This window comes from Ixodes scapularis, unplaced genomic scaffold (assembly GCF_016920785.2).
Source record: "Ixodes scapularis isolate PalLabHiFi unplaced genomic scaffold, ASM1692078v2 PGA_scaffold10__122_contigs__length_95168666, whole genome shotgun sequence".
In the NCBI taxonomy this organism is placed as follows: domain Eukaryota; kingdom Metazoa; phylum Arthropoda; class Arachnida; order Ixodida; family Ixodidae; genus Ixodes; species Ixodes scapularis.
In genome coordinates, this window is record NW_024609836.1 from 39,432,557 (window position 1) to 39,449,125 (window position 16,569).

Consider the following 16,569-nt stretch of genomic DNA (forward strand, 5'->3'; position numbering starts at 1 on the left):
TTACGAAGTAATTCTACCTGAATGCAAAGAAAGAGGAGATGGTTATGCGTCGTGGTTTTAGTGCTGCATCTAGGCCAACCGAAGTAATGGAGGGTGTACGTCCGTTTTATACGTTTTTTTGTGGGCAGCGCCGTGTTGAATACCGTAGTGCGTCTGGTTCTAAAGCCTCTTCAAAATGCAACTTTTTTTTTTTTTTGCGTTAGTTTGGTAAAAGATGAAGTCATCTACAATTTGTATGCTGGGAGTATTCACTTGTGCACTGTAATTATCACAATAATAAATGTGCTGCTGCTGCTGATTTTATGAAGCTTGGTAAAGTCCAGGACATGTACAAAAACAAATGGGTGCAGGACTGCCCCTGATTTTTTTAAAGATGCCACAATTGGGATAGAGAACTAGTAAGTTTATCTCAAGGGACGAAACTGGGACAACAATTGTGCCAGTAATTGTTCTCCAAGGAAGTGGGACAAGGAATTTTTCTGAGATGGTCCATTAAAGTCTGAAAAAAAGGTGTAAATTTAAAACATTAGTAAGTTAAGAATGAGCGCCTTCACCGTGCTTTGCCCAGGAGTATGGCAGTGCTTCACCCCATCCTGGGGTGAAGCGCTGCCTGACTCAGAATTCGATAGCCTGTGGCAAATGCAAAAACATATTTAAAAAAAAGAAAAAAGTTACTAGCAAGACAATGAGGCTGAGCCAAAGCCCATTCAGCTCCGATAAGCGGCGTCGGGAGGGTCCTCGCTTTGGGTTGGTCCGGGCTTCCGCCAGATGGCGTCACTGAAACTTCTCGCCGTGAATAGACTCCCGAGCTGATTACTTTGCGGAAGGAAATGTTTCCCTGGTGTTGTTGCCTGTCGATTCCCTATGGCTGTGGAATCATAGAGTGGTGTAATGAAAAGTTGCAGGCCGTAGATCGTGGTTTCAGGGGTAACAAGTTGATTTCTCATTAGGCCATCTTTGCTGCATGTTTCCCCAAGCAAAAGCCAAAGCAGGGGAAGGCTAACCGATCGGGCCTCGTGTTTGTGTCGCTGCAGCCAGGCCAAACTGACCCTACTTATTTTATACTCCTGACCGCCTTGTCTGAGGAAGGAGTGGTACGGCGACCAGACAATGTATGTACATCTGGCAGAACAGCGCAAGGATCAAAGTTCTTTACTTGGTACAAAACCAAGAAGACACTGCTATCCATCGCCCCTAACATGTACACTCTGCGACACAGTTAGTGCAAACTTAGGCACTTTTTTGCATTTTACCATGAAAGGGTACTGCCGGCCACCAAGCTTTACCACTTAGGTTACCAGGTTTATTCGGATATAAGTTGAGCACGAATGTACCTCAAGAGACGGCGGAAGCGCCTACTTTGTACAAGCACCCACTATTAACATTTCTCATACGGTAGGCTCGCGATAATTCAAACTCGGATATTTCGTACTTCCGGTTAATTCAAACATATCTGAAAATTTTGGTTGTCCCGCTATGTTTTTAGTGTATTTATAAGCCGCTTAATTCGAACGGCGTTTTCGCTTAATTCATACTTTTTTGTTCTCGTTGCCCCGTTGAGGGCGCTTCTTTCCGAGCACCGGTGCACCGCAGAGAAGCAACACCGGGAACAATAAAAAAAACGGATGAACACAACAAAATCTCAAGATTTTGTTGTGTTCGTCCGTTTTTGTATTGTTCCCGGTGTTGCTTCTCCGCAGTGCACCGGTGCTCAGAAAGAAGCGCACTCAGCGGGGCTGAAGCAGGCACACATTAGTGGAAAACGGCCTTCACATTATGTGCTTCAAGACTAGCAATGATGACCAAGACGACATCGAGGATGAGGAACAGCTCACTGGCATCATGCTTTCTGGCCTTGAAGCACATAATGTGAACGCCGAGCTGGCGAATTATGCTAGTCTTGACGACGATGTGTGTGTTTGTCGTGATGACTCATTAGAGGACATAAGGAAGTAATGCCAGCACAGTGCAGCAGTGAAAGTGAAGATGATGATGAAGAAAGAGATGGTTCACTACCAACTGTCACAGCCGCAAAGGCCTTTGAGCACATCGCTCAGCTCCGGAAGTTTCTGTCTGCAAAGGAAGGGTCCCGTAAAGAGCTACTTGCGTTGGCTGGTATTGAAAATTTTGTTTTGAGATCTCATGTACTAACTAAACAGTACACAATCGACAACTTTTTTGCCGGATGAATGAACTTAACGTCACAGTTCTTTCACCAATGTGTTATGCCTGTACTTGCTTATAATTAGGCCTATGTAGAGGAAACTGGCAAAAATCTGCTTTGTATGTGTAGCTATCCATGTAACAAATCATAATGTTGTCTAATATCATATTTAGATGAATTTCTGATAATTCAAACTTCTCGTAATTCAAACTAAAATCTGTGACTTCCTGGAGTTTGAATTAATGAGAGTCTACTGTACTTTGGAATTCTGCAAATTTTACATTAGGCACCCGCTCCCTCCAAAGTGCCGGCATCGGCCAAATATATTTTAACCCTTGTGGCGGCCACAAATCCGCCAGCAGCGGTGACGGTGATATTGCGTGAAAGTAAATGGGCTTTCTCCGATTCCATTCACCCCGCCTTCAAAGCTCTATGTTGGCCGCCATCTCGGTTCTTGGTGAATTGACCCAGTGAGCGCTCGTGTCCAGATTAACCCAGCTTTCAGCGGAAATGGGGTGGGCGTTTCCCCAGTGTTTTACGGTAAGTCGACCCCCCCCTCCCCCCATATGTCAAACTTTCCAAGAACGAAGAGAAAATATTTGAATATAGGTCCACCTAAATTTTGAAGAGAAAAATTGAGGAAACTTACCAAGAGACACGCCTTTTTTGGACCGCTCAATTAATTAGATCTTTTTTTTTTTTTTGCAATCCCCGTCGAGACCGAAGGACTCGTCGGTGACCGTATCTACCATAATTTGTGCGCTGACCGTTCTGCACGGCCATCTTGTTTTGTCTTCGAGCTCGTCCGGAAATCTCAATGGAACAGCGGGAGCATACGGTTGTCGCACACTGCTCCTGCATCGTACGAAATGCTAGGTGTTTGCCGCAGACACGACGACAGAATGCTCCTTGGACACGCCTCGAGCGTTTTCGAAGCACGTTTGCTCGACACACGTGTACGCTTCGAACGCAACTTCAGACTGTTTTATTATGGTCGACGTTGCAGAACCGTCGCACGAGGACGCTCCTCAGACAGCGTCTGCAGAATGGTCTCTAGCAGGAAGTGTTGGCAGCACGGCCGCGGCTTTACGGTGCGTGCGGTGCGTCTGCGCAGGTAAAGTGCCACCAGTACTGGCCGGTCGGAGACGAGGAGCTGGTGCTGCCCTCCGTGGGCCTCAAGGTCACTTTCCTCTCAGAGAAGCCCGCCACCAACTACACGGTCCGAGAGCTGCTCCTCACGGACCTCCAGGTACGTCGGAGTCGTCGAACGCGTGCACAAACGCATCCGGTGCTGTTGGCAAAGTTCACAACCGAAAGCGTTGCCGTGGTCGGCATTTCACGACCGGTCAGATGCGCACCACGATGCCTTTGGTTGGATCCATTTTGCTTTCGTCGACGGACGCAAGGGTGACGTCGGTGTTAGCTCGAAGGGGAGCTTCGGGGAAATTTTGATAATTGTAGATTTGGCCCAAAACTGGGTCGACTCGTCAATGGACACGTCTGAACTGAAAGCCGAAATTGGAAGTCGTAATAATGTTTTCCGCAAAGTTATTGAAGCTTCAAATTCGGTCCGAGAGGCCAAGAGGCTGTAGTAGCGACGCTGAAAACGTGAGGTCAGGTGTTGTAATACGGAGCAATATGGTGGCATTGCCGCTAGTTCCCGACGAGTTACGGGAAGTTGGACGGTGCGAATTGAATGCCGGTTAGGCTTGTGCCAGCGAAACGAAAACGCGTGCACAAACGACTGTGTTTGTGATTCTGCCCTCTTGACTCGTGAGTTTTACGACGTCCAACGTTACTCCATTGGAGAGAGCGTAAAAATTTTATTTTATTTTTGAAAATATTAGGTCGCATTTGATTGTTTGTCATGACGCTCACCCACCTTGCTCGTGGTCGCTATGCAAGAAAACAACAAGAACAGAAAAACTGAAAATACTGCATATTTATTTTATTGATTTTTTTTTAGTTCTTTCAGTTGCTTTTTATTGGGCATCGACCGATGTGACAGACGCTTGCATTGGACTGTGGCTCGTGTATTATGAAATGCTGGAACACCGCTTTCATGGTCGCACCTTGCGAGCATTGAAGACGATTTTAGATTGGGGCGGAATAGCAGATGGACGAAGGCGATAACGGACGCCAACGCACCACTTTCATGGCTGTTCCTTGTAGGCATTGCAGACGACTATTGGGCATTGGGCAGGAGATCGAACTATAGATGCCGTATTATCGAGCTTGTTTCCCACGCATCCCGGTGTTTACTAACATAGCATAACAAAGGATGTGAACCTCGCCTAGCAGGGTCTGGGCACGAGTGCTTCGCTCTGACCAGTGCTTTAGTCGCACGAGGAGCGGCCTTCGAATCGTCACCTTCGATTTCTCAGATCAAAAACAAACAAGAGAAGATGGTTTGTTGTCCCCACAGCTGAAGAGCACCGCCCGAGGCGTGTCTGTTCGATTTCCTTCCCAATAGGTGGTGGTAGAATAGAAGACGATGCCGGAGGCTGCCACACGTCTGTTTGCATGGCTGGCAGAGAGTGTCAGATGCCAGACAACGTTATTAGATTAGCTCACCACGGCTTGCCTCCTGCCGTTCGATGCGCCGGACGGTTGCTATGGTAACTGCAGTGTGTTCGATAGAATACATATGTTGCGAAGCAAAGTGTCTAGGCGCGTTCGACCATAATCTATATGGCGCTTTAAATGACGGGAGGCGGACTGAAGTCAGTGAGGGGGTCTGCAGGAATTTTAGAGCTGAGGTAATCTATAGTCGGTTAAAGGTTAAGGAAAGGTTTTGGAGGGAAAGGAAGGCTGAGGAAGAGGAAGCAGACGGAACGCTGGAGAGACGAGGTTTCCTTCTGTCTTCTCCAGCATTCCTTTTGTTTCCTCTCCAGCCCTCCTTTCCCTCGAATACTCTTCTTATGGTGTAACTGACCATAGTAACGCTAGACTAGACAGACCAGACGTTGCAATGGGAAAACTCTGGGCGAGCATTTTCGGCCGATCAGCCAAGCCAACCTAGTTGCTATAGGTGGAGCCATTGATCTGTGGGCAAGTCTTAGAGCAGGCCGTGACTTCCACCTAAATTAAGTCTAACAACATAAATATTGTAAAAAAAAAAAAAAAAAAAAAAAAATTTACTTTTGTTTTGTGAAAAAATTTTAAGGAAGAAATATATCTTACCAAAATTCTTTAAAAATATTTTTTTTTTTTCCTTTTAAGAGAAATTGAGTGGGTGACTCCTGAAGCGTGTTTGGAACTTGCCTAAAGGAGTCTGGGGTCCCGTGTTGCAGGGCGGGGAATCGCGGGTGGTGCAGCAGCTGCACTACACGACGTGGCCGGACTTTGGGGTGCCGGAGTCCCCCGCCTCGTTCCTGGCGTTCCTGCGGGATGTGCGTGCCACGGGGGCCCTGGACGGGGCCGGACCCCCCGTGGTGCACTGCAGTGCGGGCATCGGCCGCTCGGGCACCTTCTGCCTCGTCGACTCCTGCCTCGTGCTGGTGGGTGCCCCCCGGCCTCTTCGCACAATGCCACCTAGAAGATGAGGCCTTTCCCCCCCAAACGCCATCACTATGGCCCGTTGCAACTCAAGAAAGTAGGGGGAGGGAAAGGAAGACGGGGGAGGAAGAAGCAGATGGAACGCTGGAGAGAGCAGGAGGTTTCCCACTCTCCTCTTCCGCGTTCCGTCTGCTTTTTCCTCCCCTGCCCTCCTTTCCCTTGCACTACCTTCTTGAGCTGTAAAACTTATTATAGCAGGTCCTCGCAGTGTCGCCTAGCCTGCGTCGACTTGGCTGCCACAGCGTCTTGCAGCCTTTCGCGACGAGCGCGACGCCAAGACGCATGCGCCTGCTGCTTCGCGGCGCTCTCCCGTCAAGCTTCGTTTCTGCTGCTCGGGCGATAGTACCTAGAAGCTCGAACTGGGAAGCTGTCGGATGTGCCGGCGTTTTCTTGCGAAAACTGCTCTTTAAACGCGTCCTTCTGGGAGTCGGTTAGGGAACTAGGACGAAATGGTCCGGGAATCCGAAGATGTCATTTGTGCCCGTGCGCAGATCGAGGCCGCGGGGGGCCGCTTGGACGCGGTGGACGTGCCCTCGGTGCTGCTGGAGATGCGGCGCTTCCGCATGGGGCTCATCCAGACCCCGGACCAGCTGCGCTTCTCCTACCTGGCCATCCTGGAGGGGGCCAGGGCGCTCGCACGCTCGGTGAGTACCCGGTTGTAGACGGTTCTAACCAAACGATGCTGACAAATGCCCGAGAAGGCTGGCAAAGGTTAGACGTAACACAATGCCGACGACTGCAAGAAGGTAAAAAACGAAAGCTACCGGGGTATGTGTCTGTCTTTGCTCTTACCTGCACTCTTGGGGTTGCGTTACGTCCGATGAACATTCGTTGGTGCCAAAAACACGAAATGGGTTAAAACTGATGAACACAGTTTTCTGAAAATTTTTTCTAGAATTGTTGAAACGCTCCTCTCTTTTATTCAAATTCCTAGTTATTTTATGAGAGTTTTGCACTGTTGGTCGCTGTTTTTAGCATTAGCCTGAAATATATAGCTGAAGTACACCAAGATATGAAAGATAAACGCCCCCCCCAAAAAAAGAGGACCGATTTTCTCAAATAAACACCAGGAAATTTGAGGCCTACTCGCGACTGTTTACGATAAGATAACGCGCTGGTGGCATCTTTCGGGTAGCTGTGGCCGACTTCCAGTTTGTGCACATTTCCCAATTTTCCGAGCATAATTTTTTCGCCTTGGGCTCTAAAAAACTGGCAATGTTAAAAGTAGGGTTCCATATTTTCAGGTAAGTCTGAAAAAGTCCGAAAGACACCCGCCGGTAATGTTTTGGTTAATTTAGATTTATCCAATAAACTAAATTTTGACATGCCAACTGCCCCTCTCCCCCCCAAAAAAAAAAGACAAAAAAAAAAAAAAGACGGTATTTTACAATTAAGTTTGATCAGCGCAGTATCTTTTAAATCTTGGACCATAGTCAAAAGAGGTCTACCGCTTATCTCGTCGAGGTTCATTCAGGACAACAACAAAAGCCAATGTATTGGTTTCCTGTTTGGGCCATACAATGTTTGCTTTAGAGGAAGGAGAGGTTATGTTTTTGTCACAGTGATAGCTATGGACCACAGAGTTTGCATAAAATAGGGAAGAGAGACGGTTGAGACTTCTCTATTACATCCTTTACCACTCCACCTCCTTGCGCGGCCGGGGGATAGGTTGATGGAATAGCATGGGACGAATGTGAGCGTCCCAGCGGCTATCTCCGAGAGTTTATTGATTTTAAGGTATCGACATTTGTCGAAACAACACTCGTCTGTAACTTCTGTCATGGGACAAATTAGTATTGCCAATGGCAATGGCACCAATACCAAATCCAGCTAAGGAAATATGAATGAATACAAGCACATTTAATTTTTTTATAGCATATGTTTACACCTGGATATTATTTGTTTATTTATATCTATTTTTAATTGGAAACACTGCAAAATTAAATTCCAAATTTCGGAGAATTGGGAATCAAAATAAACTTCGATAAACTCAGAATTTCGGCAAAATGTAAACTCCGAAAAACATTCTTCGCATTTGACAAAAATTAAAACTTAGAAAACACGGAATCCTAATTAAAGGCAACAATTTCTCTGAGGTAGCGTGCAGTTTGGTTTTGCAACTACTGCAAAACGCACAGTCTGATTCGGAACCGGAAATGTTCAAATGCTATTTGCACGTCGGCGGCACCTTGTTTCAACACTGCGCCACCTTCTCGTGATACTCAAAGAATCGCGGTGCAGTCGGTAGCAGTCGACCACGCGAGCATGTGAACTTGGAATTTCCTTTAAATATTGGGTTGAATATTACCGCGTCGTTAATCCTAGAGGACGGATTCGCTATTGACTTTGTCTCCAATTTGAAAGTGGCAGCTTGCGCAAAAAGGGGGTTGCCGGAGGCTCGCGGACTTCCAAGACGTCAAGCAGGTATTTGGGAGGGGCGGGGGTGGCAACGTCGGGTGGCTGACGCGAAGCAGATTTGCTTTTGAGCTTTTTTTTTTTTATCACTATATGAGATGCCGGAACCCGGAGGGGGGGAGTGTAGTGTGGTGTGGTGTGCCAGAGCCGCATCCGAAGTATTCTTACGATGGGCTCAGCCCCCTATAGGAAGGCTCGGAAGGCAGACGTCAGGTGGTGGTCAAGCCATGCGCTCGTCACACGACGTAGTGAAAGGAAAAGAGGTTGCAAGGGTAGTAAACTAAAGTCGGATTGTAATGTCTGCAAACATCTTTGTCTTTGTTTTCTTTGTTTTTAAAATCTTTGTTTTTACAGAAACTAATAAAAAAAAAAACGACAAAAAGGAACTTAGTTTTTGCCCCCCACCCAACGTATACTTCCGACGTCACTGTCGCCTTACTTCATTTCACTTTAGTCCGACCGCTGCCACCACTGTGATCTGACAAAGCCTATCGAGCAGTGAAAAGTTTGTCGTTACGGCTCCCGTTGCCCGACTAAACCGACTGGGCACTGTCGGTGCGCCGCGATCCTGCTCTTTTTTCTCGGTGCGATGGTTTTAGCCGATAGCGGCACACCCACAAAGACGACGAGCCCCACGATGACGCACTTTGGGTGCCGCCTACGATGGAAGGGAGCGTATTTGTTTGAATCTAGGCCGGCCCCGATTTTAAGCCGACCCTAAAAAGTCAGAAGCCAGGAAAAAAAAAAAAAAAAATCTTGCCTCGAATGTAGGTTGCACGAAAAGGAGAGGACAGCGTTCACAAAAAGAAGACATTTATTGAATATGAAGATGCCGTGCTCATTCTGAGTCATCATCGCTGCTAGCTGCGTCCGAACAAAGTCGGCCAATGCCATCTCCATTTTGTGGTGATGGCCTTTTCGTGGTCCGGTGAATGGCATCCTTGTTGCGGCGCACGCAAATATCCCCTCCCGTTGCCTCCGCCGACGGACATTTCTTTCATCCACGCTGAAGTCCCGCTCGGCTTCAACGTTCGCCGACAACTTCGCGGCTAAAACTTTTCTTTTAAAAACAGAACTATAATGGCACCGCCTGTTTGGTGCCATTGGGCTGTTGATAAAAAGAAAACGCCACGCCACATGCAGGCCACTATCAACGCAGGTCAAAATGACGGCACCACCCGTGTACTTAAGTGGCTACTGAATCGGGTAAAAATGGCTACAATACTTTCTTTTCTAGGTGGCGCTAGCTGCGCGCCACTTTCTTCAATTTTACTTGGAAATTGGCGCGTGTTTCAAAATCCTCGAATCTAGGCTGACCCTAGAGTTTCGTGTATCGGTATTTAAAAAAATCTGTCGGCCTAGATTCGAATAAATACGGTAGATTGCTGTCGTTGCCCGGCACGAGGGATCAGTCTGACGCGATCCGATCCATGAGCCGTCTTCCCGCACGTCGCAGGACCGCCCAGAGGCGGGGGCTCGCCCGGCCGCCCCCAGACTGGCGGAGCAGAACGGACTTGGAGAGGACGCGAGCTCCACGTCGGAGGCGTCAGACTCCTCGGACGACGAGGACGAGGGGGACGAGGACAGGGACCCCCCTGAGGTCCCCCCGGCCCCGCCGCTGCCGCCCCGCCTCCTCAAGCGCCCCTCCGTGGAGACACCCCCCTGCAAGAGGTACCGCCAATCTTCCGTTGTCTGGGCACGGCGTAGAGAGCCCTGGTTTGAGGGCGGGAGCAGCTAGAACCACGGAGAGTGTTTCCTTAAATGGTCGCTAAAGTGGCTTTCGAGATCATCTTCTTACCATCTGAACTCCAATCCATGTGCTCCGAGCGTCTGAAAGAATGCGAGATTACGACCCTTTGCAAGCGATAAAAACGCGATTGAACACCTCGACTCACCCTTTTGAAACGTGTGTTTTGGAAAATGGCGTGTTGCTACGTTTGCTCTTGTTTTTAACAAAGAAGGCCGGACATAATTGTATATTTGGGTCTTCCGTGACGCTTTAAGCACGTGGATCAAGTTTAGGATTTGAAAACACCGACTCAAAATCCACTTTAATGCCTCTAACTGCGGGGGAACACCTCTCGCACTGATCTATCGCACGTGATGCATTGTCGCGTGGCGAAAAGGGAAGCCGGCTGAGATCCTCGCGGACGATCGAAGCTTTCGTCGCCTCCTCGCAGCTCGTATTGCAAATGTGGTCGAGCGTTTGGAAACACCGTAATCTTTGCGCAGTAGCATGGCGCATAGATCGCATCTTCAACCGGTGCGTTTGGCGTTTCGTATCACCCGTGCGCCGAAAGTAGTCCCAGCACGGCCACAAATTGCGTCGCGGGAGCCCACATGCTCGGTTATAGGTAGGGTTCGGAGTTTTCGGTTTAAACCGATAAAAGTACGCCCAATCCATTTTCGGTTTTTTCGGTTTTAACCAAAAAAAGTCAGTTTGTAGGTTTGGTGTTTTCGGTTTAAACCGATAAAAGTATGTCTAATCCGTTTTCTAAAATTCGGTTTAAACGAAAAAGGTCAGATTCTGAGGGCCGCGTCGAGGTGGGTGGGGGAGGGGGGGGAGGGGGTGGGGGGGAGAGAGAGAGAGAGAGGGCTTTGGCAAGGTTCGACATAGTGTGACGTCTTCGTGATTGCCCTCTTCCGAGGTTCAACACGCAACAAAAGAGGTCTCGGATTGGCCTTCGCGGGACATTTGTGTCCTTTTTTGTAGTTGGGCTTAGTGTGTCAAGTTCCCGGTCCTAAAAAAAAAAAAATTTCGGATGTGAGCTAGTATAAAGTTTTTCGTTTCAAGCACTTCAGAGGTCATCGAGGAAAGCCGTTAATACCTTTTGTAACACGTTTTCTCAAACTTCCTTGTGGTTAAAAACATAAATACAATGAATTTTTTTTTTGCCATTCCGCTGGTCACTGTACGGTCATGACCTCAGACGGTCACGTCGTCAGGAAAAAGAAGCGCGCTGAAGTTTATGCCCGCGAACTCCGCGATTTTGAGGTGTGTCCTGACAGAAGTTGTAGCGAAGACGACGCATGTATATGTGTTGTTATTCTCCGAGTGATCACAAATATCACAGCTACAGAGATCATCTGATCCGGTGTCCAATTGTGTTTCTTTCATATTGACCGAAAAAAACCGGTAGACTTTTTGGGGAATAAATATACACCGAAAAAAACCGAAAATTTAATTTTAAAATAAACACCGAAAAAAGTATGCCGAACTTTGAAAAAATAAAAACCGAGAACGCGGAACCCTAGTTATAGGTATCCCGGCGAAACGCACGAGCGAACGTCGGCGTTGCCATCATGGCTGCGTCCAACTCCTGACCGCTCGAGCTTCCGCATTCCCGTCGGGCCGGAAGGCAACCCGCAGCAGAACAAGCGCATGTCAAGGGACCGCGTTTGGAGGCGCCTTGAAGGTGCCGGTTGAAGGTGCACTTCGGGCACTGTGGTACAGGCCACCCGCGTGCTATGAACGTCCCCCAGTACGTATAGGGTGTGGGGCGTACTCGTGCGACTTCCTGGATCACGACGTCCGACGGCACGACGTGCCGGCCCCCACTACGCCGTTGGTCGTCACTTTTGGAACTGCTTTTGGCGCGTGGGCAGCACAGGTTGCCAAGCGTGCCGCTCGTTGACTTGTTGCGGTCCTCGTGGCGGTGACGTTGTACCCGGTTGAGTGACGGGTGCAACGTGCGGCCGAAGCTCAACCAACAGAAGGCAGTGGGAGCGTGCCGAAGTTGACTCCTTGGTGTCTTCATCCCGTGAGCGACTGTAGCGATGAGGGGATCGGTGGATTGCTGCACTGCCGTACCGCAACTCGAAGCGTGTGGTGCAAAGGCTTGTTTTGTGAAACTTGAGGAGTCCGGGGTCCAACTTGGTTCAAGGTGAGAGCGTCATCGGCTGTTGGTTGGACGTGGCGCAACAGCTTGGGGACTTGTTTGCGAGCTCGAAATCGGGCAAACTTGTGGTGTCCGACGTCTCGCCAACTCCCAAATGGCGAGAAAGGTCTCGCGGCCTTCGATTGCTCGTCCTTGGCACTCTTCCGTCCGCCGGTCAATGTCGGCTCGCATACAGCAGCGGAACAACTTGAGATTTGAGATTGAAGTACAGGTTGTCGGCGGCTTCCGACGTGAAATGGCGGGTGATCGCAATGTCAGCCTGCATCCTATCTTTTAGCCAAAAAAAATAGTGTCGGAGGCGAGCGCTACCGCATGGCGTTTGGCTACAATACAATGGCAGACTGGCTGCAGTGTGGGAGAGTGAGCCACCTGACATGCATCTTAGTACAGGAAGCGTTGCGCCAGCGCGCCGATAAAACCAACCGCCACAACCCCATGCCACTACGGGCCCCGTGCCGGTTAAAACGGACACGTTGCGCGCGCTCGGAGGCTTCTGCTCGTCTCGCCGCCAGTGAACATGCTGTTGCCTCCATCATCCACATCGTCGGCGGTGCTTCTACTCGTTTCGCCGACGACGAACATGGCGCTGCTTCTGGCATCCAGATCGTTGCCGGTGCTTCTGACACAACTCAAAAACATTACTCGTGCCACAAAACTTCTCGGATCACTTTGTGGTGTTCCATTGGACATTCATGCTTTTGCATTCACAACTCATAAGAAGTGCTTAGGTGCCTTCTGACTTTTTAGCCAGAAAAACGGGATAGGTGATCTCTCGGGGGAGGGTGCCCTTACGGGATCTTACGGTAGTCGTCTAGTCTTTGCAGCACTATGACACACAAATCAAATTAACTTGGTGCAAACCAGTGCAATGCTGGGCATCGTAAATTTGCCGGCATGACATTTTTAACCCTAGAGAGTGGGGAAAAAGAGGGACAGGGCAAGATGAATTTTTGGAAATTCATGTTGTCCTGTCTTTCTGTTTACCCCCTCCCAAGGGTTAAAATGTCAGTCCTTAACCAGATCGCCTGCATTTCCGCATTAATTGCCCGCATGTTTTTTTGTATTTATTAATTTTACGTCCTAGAGGCACGTGGACATCAGATGAGGGTGTAACATAGTACACTCTTAAAAAACAAGAGGTGTAGTCTTACACCCCTTGTCCTATATAATACACCCCAAAACTTAAGTTCGACATACAAGCGCGAGACACATGCGCGAAAAATCCATCTGATCCGACGTCCGATCCGGCAATACGACTGCCTGATCCAAAAAATTTGGTCGCATCAGACGTCAGATCGGCGATCCGACGTGCGTCCAACGCGCCAGATAGTTTTGCACGGCGGACGGATTGTCGGATGCGTCCAGCCAATCAGAGCGCAGCTAGCGCGAACGTCATGATGACGTACTGGGTCTGGCGGGATGAATAAGGAAACGGGACGGGCGACAAGAAGCCGGACGCGTGAATCCCGCTGACCCATTCGAAATAGAAGGCCCCGGCAGAGAATGCACGTGCTAGCGAGAACGGGCTCCCAACTTCGCTTGTGCAAGCTAAATTGTCAATCTGGGACCAGAGATCTATGAACGCGAACCTCCGCTGGAGTGCTTGGATCTTTTGGGCGGAGCCGAACGGATCGTCATGTCGCATGCAAGGTCGGAAGCGTGTGTCTCAAACTGTTGCGTGTGGCAATTCGGAGCGGCGTTCGGACTGTCGGATCGGACGTCGGATCGGACGATTCTGCCGTCCATGTGTCTCGCGCTTCAGTGCATTGACGTCGAACCAAGGGTACCCACTTTAACGAGCGGTTTGATAGCCGAGTGGTAAAACTTATTAAAATAGCTTGAGTATGTGTAGCCAACTACAACAACAATAATAGTTTTTTTTTAAAACCCTATTGCACAACTTTCGTTTTTTTCTGTAGTCATTGATACATACTTTAGCTGTTTGATAAGCCTCTCGTAACAGTTGGGGCCATCACTTCGACGTCAGTGCGCTTTTGGGGTGTATTATATGGGACAAAGTGTCCTCTTATAAGTACCTCGGTGTTCAGATTTCAAATGATCTGTCCTGGAATATCACTCTAACCCTACTGACTGCCAAGCGCTATTTTCTGAACCGTTTTTTATACCATCGTGCACCGATCATCAACTGAAAGTTGGGTTCCCCCATTCCAGCACATCCACCTTTAATGCTTCTTTTTTTGCCTCAAACCTCAATTGACTGTGGCCGCCTTCCTGCAGGCATTACCAAAATCGCTGCCTTTGATAATTTTAAAATTGCCATTACCAACCTCTTAAATGATGTTTCGTAGTAATTTTATGTCTTTTTTTTTGCCTTTTTATTGTTATTTGATTTATTTCTGTGTACTGTTCCCCACTCCTCTCTGTAATGCCTTCAAGCACTGACAGGTATAATAAATAAAATGAAATTAAAGGGTATAAGACTACCGTATTTACTCGAAAATAGGTCGACCACGAAAATAGGTCCACCACGAAAATAGGTCCACCCCTATTTATTGAACCCACCAAGAACGAAAAAAAAATTTGAATATAGGTCGACCTTTTTTTTTCTTGGAACAGGGGAAAGTTTGGGCAAAAGAAAAAAAAAAAACCTTTATTTACAGCACTTTAAGCTACATCACAGGGCGATGCAAAGAACTTAATCATCTGTCAGAACTTCCGTCCAAAGCTTCTTCAGCTTGGTAGGCATCCTCGCAGATTCCCAATACCTCACTCACACCCTTGTAAAATGACCACAAGAAGAAACGAAAGAAGGTGGATACGGGCAAAGCGACGAAAGAACAAGTAAAAAGACGCGAGTCTGAGTCATGTGAGCAACATGCAAGTGGAGTCGCTGTGAGCAGGACCCGAGTGAGCCGCCGCAAGCAACAAGCAAAAGTAACCTACAAGAAAAAGTAACCTCCATATTATTTTTTTTGCACATTTGCGAGGGGAGGAGAGGGATGGAGGGCAAGGTCCATGGCGTACCACGTCTTTCTCCCTCCCCTTCCCCCTTGCCCAGCAAGGGGAACGCTACAGGCGCGATTTCAAAACCCGACACAAGGTATGTGCTCGACAGGGGAGGCCATGGCAGGCAGGCCCTCAGCTGCTGCTGCAGTTTCGGTTGCTTTTATGCACCAAAAGCTTTTTGAAACAAGAAGTGGCGGCTTTACGGCGACCCCGGCTCGGTGACTGGATAAGTCCATGCCCTCGGTAGGGTCGCAAATGTAGATCAAAATTCTTTGATCACGATTATAGGTCGACCCTTAATTTTGACATCATCTCCGAAAAAGAAGGTTGACTTATATTCGAATAAATACAATATGCGCTTTTTTCCGACAGTGTAGATAAATTTTTCAGGAGGCCACGGAAAAAAAAAACACAACTTATAATGTCGGAAAACATAACAATTGATAGCACTTGTGACAAAACACTGATGACACACATAATTTGTCTCAAATAAACTTTCATGGCTGTGGAGTTTTTCTTTTCTGCAGAACTGTTCTTTAAAATTAGTGTTCAACCTATAGTGGTTACCAGGGCCGTACCCAGAAAAAAATTTCGGGGGGGGTTTTCGGGGACAACGGCGGCCATTTTGAAAGTGTCTATTGTCTTATTTTCGCCTATGAATCATGTGTATCGGTGGCATATAATGGAGAGTTACAGCAAACCGGAGATCCGGTCCCGGTTTGGCACCCGGTAGCCGACCGGCGCCACTGCGCGTGCGCAGAGGTGGAGATTAAAATCGGCTGGCTGCCAGTGCACCGACCAGGGCCGTACACAGAAAAAAAATTTCGGGGGGGTCAGAACCCCCTATCCCCCCCCTGGTTACGGCCCTGGTGGTTACCAAAGTATGTCAACCTATGATACCCATGTTACATAGGCAACCTTATCTCCAGTTTACAGTAATGGAAGTGCTGCACCATTTCCACATAATTGTGCCATGAACAACAGTCATCTTGCACCCAAATGGCAAGTTTGCTAAGAATTGTGCCACATCTGCACCAGAATAGGCTTAAGCAAGGTGAAGAAGAAAAAAAGATTGTTGGTCGATCTAATATTCAGAGAATTAGAAGGAAAGGAAAATGGTATGAATATACATTTCTGTATTTCACAGCGTTTCTACTCAGCGTTTAGTTCAGGTGTTGGCGATCGGCGGCCTGCGAGGTAGTCGATGCTGCTCCCGGCACGACGCCAGAAAAGCACCCCCTTTTGCCTCTTCCTCATACAGACTCAAGGTTCATAGGGTCGTCTTGACCTCAAATGGGTTTAGGCATTGTCCGGCCTCCTACTAGGCAGAGAACGTCTTCACTTCCTTTTTGCCCTTTCTTTGCCTTCCCGCCCGACCCTCCTCCCCTCCAGCCCTCCACGCACATTGCGACTCGTCGTCTGGCCTCATCTGTGTCGGCTTCGTGATGACTCTGCCCACCGCTGTAAAAGGTTGCCGACCCCTGGTAGAGTTTGTTTTACCTTAGCTGGGAGCACAATCTAAAGCTGGAACGCATACAACCTCCAGTGCACACACTAAAAGCACAA

At 48.4% G+C, this 16,569-nt stretch overlaps 1 protein-coding gene across 2 annotated transcripts in view; it reads left to right on the forward strand.

The window, feature by feature from the left end:
• The window catches only part of LOC8039346 (tyrosine-protein phosphatase non-receptor type 2), a 72,897-nt gene that overhangs the window by 25,317 nt on the left and 31,011 nt on the right, over positions 1-16,569 (forward strand). For both annotated transcript variants that reach the window (XM_029981831.4, XM_029981835.4), the window contains exons 5-8: positions 3,279-3,413; positions 5,458-5,664; positions 6,214-6,366; positions 9,594-9,808. In XM_029981831.4, the coding sequence (XP_029837691.2) occupies positions 3,279-3,413; positions 5,458-5,664; positions 6,214-6,366; positions 9,594-9,808 (710 nt within the window). The remainder of the gene's footprint in view (positions 1-3,278; positions 3,414-5,457; positions 5,665-6,213; positions 6,367-9,593; positions 9,809-16,569) is intronic.